The sequence below is a fragment of the Silurus meridionalis genome, chromosome 4 (genome assembly GCF_014805685.1).
Source record: "Silurus meridionalis isolate SWU-2019-XX chromosome 4, ASM1480568v1, whole genome shotgun sequence".
Taxonomy (NCBI): Eukaryota; Metazoa; Chordata; class Actinopteri; order Siluriformes; family Siluridae; genus Silurus; species Silurus meridionalis.
In genome coordinates, this window is record NC_060887.1 from 5,164,917 (window position 1) to 5,176,385 (window position 11,469).

Genomic DNA, 11,469 nt, shown 5'->3' on the forward strand with positions numbered 1-11,469 from the left:
TGTTTCTTTTTTTGTCACTCGGTTAAAATCAGACACATTATTCAGGACATTCAGAGCATTAACTCAGAATATTTAGGAAGTGCGGTATTCAGCTGAGGCAAGAACTCTTACATGATGACTTTTTAATGAGATTTAATGTAATGGCCGAGAGTTTAAGGTGTTGGATGTGAAATCCAAAGGGGTTTATTTGTTTCAGCGCAGTGTAAAAGATGCAAAACTGTTTTACATCTCATGATATTTAGACTGAGGGTCTCACCGCCCTGTTTGACAAACGAGAGGATTTTAACATGTGCTGTCACGTGACCACACACGCACACGGCCGAGACTCAGCGATTACCTGCTCCACCCTGTTACATGAAAGCACCAGCACACGGGCCGCAGTCAAAACATAATGTCTCTTATTATGTACTAAATTACTGACATCAACAACAACAGATTCAAGTATCTATAAAAAATGTTTCTCATACGTGCATTACATTTACATTAATGTGTTTTTTCCTGAGCTCATCAGTGCAGTATGTTGCATCACTTTTCATGCTGTCGTCTATTATGATGTACAATATTACAAACAACAGCAGCAGATTCATAGATCTTTAAAGAAAATATTTGTACATGCATTACGCTTCTGTGTTTGTTTAATGTAATAATCACTTATATCATGATGCTGTCTCATCTGTGGCGGTAGAGGACGATGAGTGGACGTCTCATCTGCGGCGGTAGTGGACGATGAGTGGACGTCTCGTCTGCGGCGGTAGAGGACGATGAGTGGACGTCTCGTCTGCGGCGGTAGAGGATGATGAGTGGACGTCTCGTCTGCGGCGGTAGAGGATGATGAGTGGACGTCTCGTCTGCGGCGGTAGAGGACGATGAGTGGACGTCTCGTCTGTGGTGGTACAGGATGATGAGTGGACGTCTCGTCTGTGGCGGTAGAGGACAATAAGTGGACGTCTCGTCTGTGGCGGTAGAGGACGATAAGTGGACGTCTCGTCTGTGGCGGTAGAGGATGATGAGTGGACGTCTCGACTGCGGCGGTTTAGCAGCACTGGGGTTTGGCTCTGAAGCTGGAAACACACCTGTTCCCCATCAGAAGAAATGGTTCGATCTGTTTTATAAGGTATGTGCTGTTAAAATGTATAAATGAAAATGATTAAACACAGGTACCATAAACTAAAGGTCTTTATTTGTACAGAGGGAGAAATGTCCAGTGCAGGTCCACGACCAGTCGAAACTTTTCGGTGGACCACAGAAACGTCTTTGTGGATTCCACCCTCCTAAAGTGTTCATTTCAGACTTTCAGGTGATCATCTCTTTCATGTCACGTCACTGTGGACCTGCACAACTATATTTGTGACCACACTCATGTGCTTTAAATGTCCTCTGTCCCCCTAATCATATATAACAATGTTTGCTTTATCTATTCCCATGTCTCATCCAGTTATTAAATAGAGGAACCACTGAGATCATTGTAAAAGGTCTGAATGTTAGATTTTCAATGTTTCTTCTTATTTAGATCTGTAAAAAATACCAAGACTAAAAGGTAAATAAAACCTGTGTTCCACACTCTTTATTGTTCTTTTACCAGGTCGTAAGTGTTCCACCTGCTTTACTCCACTCCTACTGCTGTAGCGCCCCCTACCTCCACCCCCACCATTATACAGCCTGCACTTACATTATCACTGCTTATTCATTATTTTTATATTTTATAGTCATATTGTCTTTTATTGGATTTTCATTATTTTACATGTGCTTTTTTACTTTACAAAGTCACAGTTTGCTGGATCCTTCAGCAACAATTCAGCAGCCAAACCTAATGTAAATGTACCAATGCAGATTCATGTCATTTAAAAGCACTTCATGTGTCATTATCATCATCAGCATTATTATTATTATGCTTAAATTATAATATACAATATGTGTCTTTACAGCCTGGTAGTCAAAGTCCATCTCCTTCATCCAGTCCTTCATCTGCATCCAGTCCTGCTGTTTCTTCCAGTTCTGCTCCTTTAATTATTTCTCCTGGTGTTTTGAGTCATTCAGAGACGTGTTAATGTTACAGTTTATAAATATTGTTTGCTAATATTATATAGTTGTGTTATGATTCTACATTTGTGGATTTAATATTTGTATCTATTGTTGTTTATTATTAGGTTGTTTTTTTAAACCCACTTTGGAACTTTTTATTCATAAATGTTTATATTTATTGTTAAATCCCCCTTACTAATATTTACATCATTTGGAAATTGTATTTGTATTTTTGTGTGTTTGCATTATTATACTTCATCATGTGACATTTTGTAGCATTTTCAGTCATTAAAAATAAAATGTTTTATTGTTTATAGAACAGTGACTCATAAATTATTCTGTGAACCTGCTGAACCTAATAATAATAATAATAATAATAATAATAATAATAATAATGTTATTATTATTATTATTATTATTATTATTAAGTAGAATAAAGTAAACATAACATTAATACAAACCATGTCCCATATAATGAAAAGAGACTTTTGATAAAATAAGTGTTAAAGTTAAATAAGTACATTAAGAAAACAATGTATACATTTTAAGTACTTTATTATTGCAATTTCCAGCAAAAATATTACATCACACAGTAACAAGAGATTTATTTTCATTCACATTCACATGCAAAGAAAAAATTAATGAAATGAGGAAAAAAATACAAACAGAAACCACATCAGGAACTTATTGAGCACCATAACCGACCACGTGACCACTAGGCTGCTTTTCAGGCCAAGTGATGGCGCTACATGCTCTGTACAAGTCTGTGATGAAAATCTACAAATGTTTCACGGATTCTTTCATTCCGTCGTACTTCACCTTCATGGTACAGTAAACATCCTGGTACTGTTTCCACTCCTAAAACACAACCATGGAACAGAGGAGCTTTAAACTTTACATCCATTCAATCAACAAGAAACTCAACATCTCCAACTAGAAATACAATTTTTCTTCTCTTCAAGTTCATACAGCATGTGGAGGAACTCATCATGTACTGCTTAATGCAAGGAGTTTCCACTTACTGCCATTAACCTGCTGCACTTCCTGTTAGTCTGAAGAAGCTCTTCCTCTTTCAGCTCAGCTGAGGCTACAGTAAGTCCATGTCTGATACCAGTTTGTAGATCTCTTTCTGTAGATGAACACTGGACTCCAGCACCTGCTCGTGTTTCTTCTCAGCTTCATCCAGAAGACCTGGAAGTTTTACAAGAAAAAGCTTGTTGGTTTAATTGACGTCTACACACACATTTAAACACTTGATACCTGTAGTGACTCCTTGCTGTAGGTTACAGTTTCCCTCAGATGATTGTACTGGTACTTCAGGACACTGTGAGTCTCTCACTCCTGCTCACACTCCTAAAACACTGCTATGAGGAAGAGGATCACGGATTCAGTCATTAATGTTCACATCCACAATGAGACTCTTTATTCGGCTGTACAATCATTTACACCAGGATTACGTTTCTCACCTTGGTGTTGATCACACACTCTCTGTGTGTCTCACTGAGCCGTTCCTCCAACTCCATCACTCTGTCCTCCAGGTTGGACCTCTCGCTGTCCACCGGTACACGGGACAGCAGACTGCAGTTCACTGGAAGTATTTAATGTTTTTTCTGATGAACACAGAACAAATCAGCAGCCTCTGTGGTGATATTTCACTTATTGTTCTCTATAAAAATAAATGTGTGGTAGACTTATCACCATGTGTTCTCACATTCATAAATATACACCCAAAAAGTGTAGAATAATCACACAGATAGATAAAGTAACATCACACAAAGATTTGAGTGAGAAAAATACATTTAAAAGTCTTCTTATTTCAGCTGCTACCGTTAGGGGGCGCCACAACGTCATATTTTTCTACACTACCCTGATTTACATTTCTGTCTCGTGGTGAAAAAAATAATTATATAATATATAAGAAATTTATATCGAAATAAATTAACTTTTCATAAATTTGGGAGAAACCCACCACTTCAATGAGATTACAATAAAGAAAGAGAAGAGGAGGAATCAGGACAGGAAGTGACATCGGCTTCTATTATCAAGGCATTTAAGAGAAGCACCCATTTTAATCAGGTAACTACATTTTTAAACACAGATATGAGTATAAACATGACAAATCAACAGTTTTGTATGAGTTGAAACAGGACATGTAAATGTAACAGGGTAAATTATACACCTGTAACATCTATAGGTTTAAAACGAGGAAAAGGGTTGTTACGGCACAGGCGATGTGGGCGTGGCTAAATAACGCTGATGTGAAGCGCAATCCAGAGATTCATCGTGTTTCATCTGTGAGTTTCTCCATCAAACTATTTTCTATTCAACATGTTTCTATTATTTATACTGTCATTTTCTTATAGGAAAGATTTTTTATACTTTTGAAGACTTTTGCGGAAGTATTTCTTCCCGTGATGCATTGCGGGATGCATAAATTAACCAGTTAAAATATATATATATATATATATATACAGTGGAACCCGTTATGTCGATGTCCTAGGGGGTCGCCAAAAAGCATCGAGGTAACCGATGATCGAGATAAACAAAAATCAAAATGGCGGCAGTATATTAACGTGCTTGAAATTTCTTTATGTACACGATGTGCGTTAATAAATGAGAATGTGCATGCACGTGTTTTTGGAGGGTTTTGCCGCGATTTGTTTGATGGTCATGCTATAAAAATGTACATACGTTTGTTAACAACAAAAGGCATAAGTGCACCTACTAACAGCAGAGATTTACCAGTATACAATACAAACCACCGTCCATTCTCCATCCAAACCTTTATTATATTCTCCAACATTATAAACACACAGATCACTCAAAAAAAAAAACAGCGTCTGCACAGTGCCGTCTCACATTTAGTCCACATGTGGAAAGAAAAGAAAAACATAACTAAGTGTATGATAACGTATGACCATCAGGCTGAAGTAATCCACACAAACACACAAAGCAAAGTGTCCGAAAAAACTTACAACCGCGATGCCGAGGGGGAGATAAGCCGAGAGAGAGAGAGAGAGAGAGTTTGTGAATGGAATGGCGCGAAGCCGGAAAACCCCGGAAGATCCAAACGAACCGGAAACCAAAAACGAGGGACAGAAAAGTCTCAAACGTGAACGGCCGAAAGGGGCGTGGCAGGTGCTTTCTCGGCCGCTTTCTCTGAAGCTCCCGCCTTCAACTTCTTACCGAGAGAACCGTGCTCCTTACCCTGCTCGCCCGCGCGCTCCGTAAGGAGCACGGCTCTCTCGATAAGGAGCGACGGTAAGCAGTTGAAGCCTGGAGCGCCGCGTTCCCGTTCTTCGCATAACATTTAACAAAAAAATGCATATGTGCACTTACTAACAGCAGAAATTCACCAGTATACAATACAACACCTGTAGCAGCTGTAAGGTTTGATTTTTCCACCACTTTCGCGAGTTCTTCTGCGTCTGCACCGTGCCGATCGACATAACTGACGTTAAAATTTCTAATTTTTCCCCCCTTGTGCTCGAGATATCAGGGTTCCGCGACATAAAAAAAGTCGACATAACTGATGAAAAATGCGTAGAAAAAGCGAGAATTTGGCGGTTCCACTTCAAAAACGTCGACTTAATAGGGTTGTCGAGGTAACCGAGGGCGAGATAACCGGGTTCCACTGTATATATAAAATATAATTAAATTAATTGAGTGAACTTTTTCCTCTACAATGATCGTGTCAATTGTAAAGATCTCTTGGTATAAATACAGTATGTATGGAGTTCATCTGCTGGAAGTTCATGTTTAATGCTGCATGTTTTATAGGATTTATGAGCTGAATAAATGTTTTTATATTGGTTTAGTTTTAAAAACACTTTTGTCGAGAAATTACAGACTCAATCATAGACAGTATTCCACAATCTCACACCATGGCTGTATAATAATTGCATGTGCACATTTAGTACTTATAATTCATTGTTGATATATTTGTCTAGAATACATTCAGAGAAAAATGTGGTACTTGAAGACGGTAAATATTTGGCAGTTAATTACGCATTTCACTTTAAGCAGCTATTTGTGGAAAGGGACATGTTTATTTATTTAAATTCCCTACATGCAATGCCCCCCTAACCCTAACCCTAACTGTAACTCTACCTCCCCACCAGGTGTGGTGCCACTGTGCACTGCATATTACTGCATACCCCATATTTGCACCCCTGGTCAGACACTGTGAATGACACACATGTGGTACATGCACACAGCTCCAGCCTGCTCTCTCTCTGCTGCTTTGCATGACTCTGTGTTGTTGCATTTCAAAACAAATGTATCATTAACAGTAGGAAAGGCTTTTTGCTGGTTAAGAATCGGACACATGTGAAACTCACATACTGGTGCTGTATTTAATAAATCGGTTTGTAAAGCAAATAAACCAGATTGTGGTGTGTGTGTGTGTGTGTGTGTGTGTGTGTGTGTGTGATTTTCAGCTCTCGAACAGACATGGATCGCTCTCCTTATGCCCCTGACAGCCCCACGGAGCCCACAGCGCCTTCTACAGCACCATGCACAACACCCTGCACCACCACCACGTCTTGCACCATGGAGGTCTCTGAAGCCCAGGTTTTCTGTAATGATGACCTCCCAGACCTGGAGTGTGCCGTGTGTTTCAGTCAGTTCAACAACGTCTTCAACACACCCAAAGTGCTGCAATGTGGCCACACCTTCTGCCTGGAGTGCCTCGCACGCATCAACATAAAATCCTCTCAGCCCGACAGCCTGCAGTGCCCTCTGTGCAGAGCGTACACCCCTGTGCCCACCCTGGGCCTCCCTAAACTGGCGACAGACAGCGTGGTGCTGTCCTGCCTCCCCGAGGCCATGCAGCGTGTCTACAGCATCCACTTCAACCGCAACAGAGGCAAGCTGCAGTTGAAGGGCATCCCCAGCTCTGTCCCACCTTCCCCGAACCGTCAGCACCGCAGCCTGGACCTCGGGGAGCAAGTCAACACTGAGCTGGAACAGTATCCACCCAGCGGTGTCTGCCCCCGCTTCATCCTGATCATGAAGATAGCATTGTTTATCATCGTGGTCTCCCTCGGCATCACTGTTTTCATCTTACACAAAAATGAGCTATGGCCTGGCATAAATGCACACGATTCACCTTGACTGTTGATTTGTGTAAAGCTGCTTTGAGACAATGTCTGTTGTGAAAAGCGCTATAGAAATAAACTTGACTTGACTTGTTAGTGTTAAGATGTTTCTCACACAGTTTCACACACACACATTCCTTTGTCTGTTCAGTGTCTATAGAATATTTACGATGTTAGTCTGTAAGGTAAACAGGAAGTCTAATCTGACTCACACATCTCCGGCTAGTATATCCTCTTGTCTAAACAGGAAACAAGTTGCGGTCAGAATTTTCTCTTCCCTGTGTGTATATACACGTTCTGCTGCCTGCAATAAACCAGAGGAGAAAGCATTTGCTGTGTGCCGTGTGATTCTTCCCTGAATTCAGAAAGGCCTACGGGCATAGCATAGCAGGTCGTATGGAAAACCTCTCCAAGAATTAAGTTTTGTTTGGGCATGATAAAAATCTAACAGTTTTGGTGTCAGAAGCGAGACTTTCTGGCAATATCCAAAGGGAAATCACGCATCAAGGTAAGTTTTAAGATACTTCCTTGTTTGCGGGGATTGTCCCGTATGCCAGCCAATAGGGCTGCATATGTGTTCGTGTCTTGGTTATGCATTAATTGTCGAATTAATGATAATTTCCTTTGGAGGGATGATTTTGTCGCGACATTGGTTTCCTCACCATAGATGTAAGATGCAAGTTGAGAAGACGTTTTTTACAGCCTGGTCTGTCTAGTATAGGCGATATTGTCTGAAGTATCCAAAAGAATCCACGATAATTTTTATATGCCCGAAAAAAATAGATTCATGAAAAATTAATTGTTTAAAAAAAAAAGTGAGAGAAAAGGAACTAAAGAAAAACTGACATTTTGAAAAGACTTTAAAATTTTTCAAAAGACTTAAATCTTGTTTTGGCTTTATAGTCGATTTTTTTTCTCCTAACTTACAAAATTTGTGATCCAATTGGAGAGACTGGATTACTCTTTTTGTTTGAAGACTGCGATCCCCCTGGTGCCTTGCACAGCTGTATTGTCTAAGTGTTATGTGTTGTGTGTATTGTCTGTGTATTGTGTTGTGTGTCTGTTCTTTGTTCTGTGTAAAGATTTTATGTATAAGAATTGTGCCGGTTATTGAACTAATCTTTATTTAGATCATTTGGCATTATGGAGTGAAATTGTGTCACATCTAGATACTTTTTCCTAGAGATTTAGATGCTGCTAGAGGTTTCTGCTATGCTCCAGGTTAACTTAACCCGTTATGCTCTGCACTGCAACAGGAAGTGGTGCATTTCAGCCTCAGCACAAAACTCATGGAGGAGGTCCTAGGAAAAAGGGGAAGTTCATCTATTAGGGAATAGATAGATTTCCAATTTCATGTCCTGTAACTCACCTTTTGCCTGTAGTGACACCGAGTGGTACAATTTTTATCATAGCTTTACAATAATTCCAAACTCGCCTTTAAACCTTTTAGGAAGAGATATGATGCACAAAATGAGAATGGAAATTCTGTTTTTTCAAACCAATGTCTCACTGTCTTTTTCTTCTGTCCTTATGCTCTTAACTGAGCCACAGAGGTCCTGCCTGATGAACCAAATTTATGTGAAGTTAACCCTAAATTATGGGCCTCTCACAAAGATGAGGCAGGTTTAATCCAGGTAAAACCGTATCATGCACTCATAAAAACACACTATCCGATTTTTGTTAAACAATATCCATTGTCGAAAGAGAAGAATGTTGGCATTGCTCCAGTTATTGACGATTTATTGTCACAAGGTGTTTTGATCGAGACACATTCACCGTATAACACACCGATTAATCCTGTCTTGAAGGCAGATAAAAAATGCTGGAGGCTCACACAAGATTTACGTGAGATTAATAAATTAGTTATTCCGTTAGCTCCTTTGGTGCCCGATGTAGCTACCATTGTTAACTCTATACCAGAGACTCACAGATTTTTTACTGTGATTGATCTTTGTTCTGCTTTTTTCTGTGTCCCTTTGGCTTCAGAGACGCAGCCGCTTTTCGTGTTTACCTATAGGGGGCGTCAATTCACCTGGACCCGTCTTCCTTAGGGTTTTGTTGACTCATCAGCCGAATTATGCTAAGCCTTTTCACCTATATGTGCACGAACGTGGTGGTACGGCTGCGGGGATCCTAGCCCAGGAACACGGTGACAGATATCACCCTGTTGCGTATCTTACCAAATCTTTAGACAACATAGCACAAGGGTTGCCCTCGTGCTTGCGTGCAGTGGCTGCTGCGGCTCTGATGGTCCGGGATGCTGAGAAAACGGTGCTGTCACATCCTTTGATACTGTACACCTCACATCAGGTAACAGCTATTTTACACAACATATGACAGCACAACGTAGATCTGGTTATGAGACCACGCTCTTGGCAACGGAAAACTTAACTATTGAGCCTCTTCTCAGCCGCATTCAGCTGTAGTAGCTCTGCGTGATCTGCTAGACGATATTGACTTAGATGGTTTTGACGACACACATGATTGCCTTAAACACATTGAACAAGAGACCTCTTGTAGGCCCGATCTTTAAGATACGGCCCTGGAAGAGGGGGATTGTCTATATGTAGATGTTAATGTTCAAAACCTTGTGATGATGTGTATTTATGTGGATATGTGGTTGTAAGATTACCTGATGTAATAGTTGAAGCTAAATCATTACCATACACATCAGCAAGCTGCAGAGTTGGTGGCACTTACAAGACATGTCAGTTGTCTGAAGGTAAAGTAGTGACTATATACACTGATTCTAAGTATGCTTATGGTGTTGTGCATGATTTTGCCGAAACATGGAAGCAAAAAGACTTTAAAACAGCTGATGGAAAGCCCATAGCACATTTTTATCTCATAGGCGACTTTTTAAAAGCTGTTCAACTCCCTGCCAAAGTGGCCATAGTTACACATATGCCACCTGTAGGAAATTTGAGATACATGTTGGTTATAGTTGACCGATTCAGTAAGTGGTCAGAAGCATTTGCATGTGCGACAGAGAACGCTAAAACGGTTGTCAAAATATTAACAAAAGAGATCATCTCTAGGTTTGGTATTCCTAGTGTGAATAAAAGTGATAACGGTACACCTTTTGCTTAGAAGTTAACACAACTTTTGGCTAAAAGCTTAGTATTTTAATATTCCATATCACCCACAGTCAGTTGGAGTGGTAGAGAGAACAAACAGAACCATTAAGGAACGTATTACTAAAGCCTGCAAACGATACCATTTTGTCCCCTGAACTCAGTTATGCTTTTTGTTAGATCCTCCACTGACGCTGCCACGTTCTCCTTAAGGCCATTTTGGCCAAGTCGCCCTGTTTGAGATAAAGAACATGAGTGAAAAACAGAAGAATCCAGAAATAATGTGAGATAATGCTCTAAAACAAGATTCACAGGAAACTCACCAAGTAGCCTGAAAATTGCTGCTACAGAGACGTTTCTGTACTTTGTTTCCTCTGTTTGTGTTTGTTTCAGCGAAGTGTTCAAGATGAGCCACACACTGTTTCTGATAAATAAAACATTGGACATATTAAGTGTTTTTGTGGGAGTAATAGAATATCATCAATTGTACATTTATGCAACAAGAATGGAAAATTTGCAGTATTTGGGACACACACTGTCTCATATGAGTCTCACATTTGCCAGGTTGCAATTTATCTAATGTTTAATAAACTAGAAAGATGAGAAATAAACATGTTGAAGCAGTTTCACATTCAGTACCGTATAACATGGGAGTCGGTCCAAATCCAGCCCAGTTGTGCACAGAGAAGGTCCAGGCTGAATACGTAGTCCCAAGCAGCAGGACAGAGATCATCACCATACCAACTGCTCTTCTGGAAAGTCAGACTTTTGTCTTTCAGAAGAGCCTTCAGTGTGCTGGTGATGGCTCTGTAGGTGTCTCAGGAGGCTCTAGCAAAAATACATCTTTTATTTAAAAACCAGATCAATGAAACAATGTTTACAATAATATGATCATAACTGAAAGATCACAACCAATCACAAGTGCAGATGATTGAAATACTGAGGTAGAGGTCTAACTGTGCATTCTGCTCTTTTTATAACCTCCATTTATTACTCTTATGTAAGGAGAAGTCCTAGAAAATGACCTCCAAATGACCCCAAGATTTTAAATACACATGCAAAAGACCACACGTTACTAAAGGGTTTATGTATCAGACAGTAACACAATTAAAACAATTTTTTAAGTAAAAAATGAAATATCAATTAAATTCAACATGAATTTATAATGAATGTGCTCCATAGATCACATGGACATTGGACATTAAAAGTAGATTAAGTGTGCAGTAAAACACATGAAAATTTCAGTTGAAAAACGATGTTTAATGATTGTTCTG

General features: G+C 39.8%; 1 protein-coding gene and 1 long non-coding RNA gene across 5 annotated transcripts; one reads left to right on the top strand and one right to left on the bottom strand.

Annotated features, from left to right (window-relative positions):
- Nucleotides 1-2,560: 2,560 nt before the first annotated feature.
- LOC124384714 lies at nt 2,561-3,956 on the bottom strand. 3 transcript variants are annotated; one of them, XR_006925518.1, is made up of 5 exons: nt 3,820-3,956; nt 3,489-3,688; nt 3,283-3,386; nt 3,045-3,198; nt 2,561-2,880 (listed from the first exon to the last, which is right to left on the bottom strand). It is a non-coding gene; the product is annotated as an uncharacterized LOC124384714 (long non-coding RNA). The 3 variants fall into 3 exon arrangements; XR_006925516.1 differs by having other exon boundaries at nt 3,489-3,956; XR_006925517.1 differs by having other exon boundaries at nt 3,045-3,213; nt 3,489-3,956.
- Nucleotides 3,957-4,201: 245 nt separating this feature from the next.
- LOC124384624 (RING finger protein 225-like) lies at nt 4,202-7,159 on the top strand. Of its 2 annotated transcripts, none has more exons than XM_046847632.1 (2): nt 4,202-4,316; nt 6,462-7,159. In XM_046847632.1, the coding sequence occupies exon 2, from the start codon at nt 6,475-6,477 to the stop codon at nt 7,135-7,137; it is 663 nt and encodes a 220-aa protein (XP_046703588.1). In that variant the 5' UTR covers nt 4,202-4,316; nt 6,462-6,474; the 3' UTR covers nt 7,138-7,159. The 2 variants fall into 2 exon arrangements, with proteins under 2 accessions (XP_046703588.1, XP_046703589.1); XM_046847633.1 differs by lacking the exon at nt 4,202-4,316 and adding an exon at nt 4,525-4,544.
- The last annotated feature ends 4,310 nt before the right edge of the window (nt 7,160-11,469 follow it).

What these genes read in the sequence shown, in the direction of transcription:
- LOC124384624 (XM_046847632.1), top strand. Translation starts at nt 6,475, where the DNA reads ATGGATCGCTCTCCTTATGCCCCTGACAGCCCCACGGAGCCCACAGCG.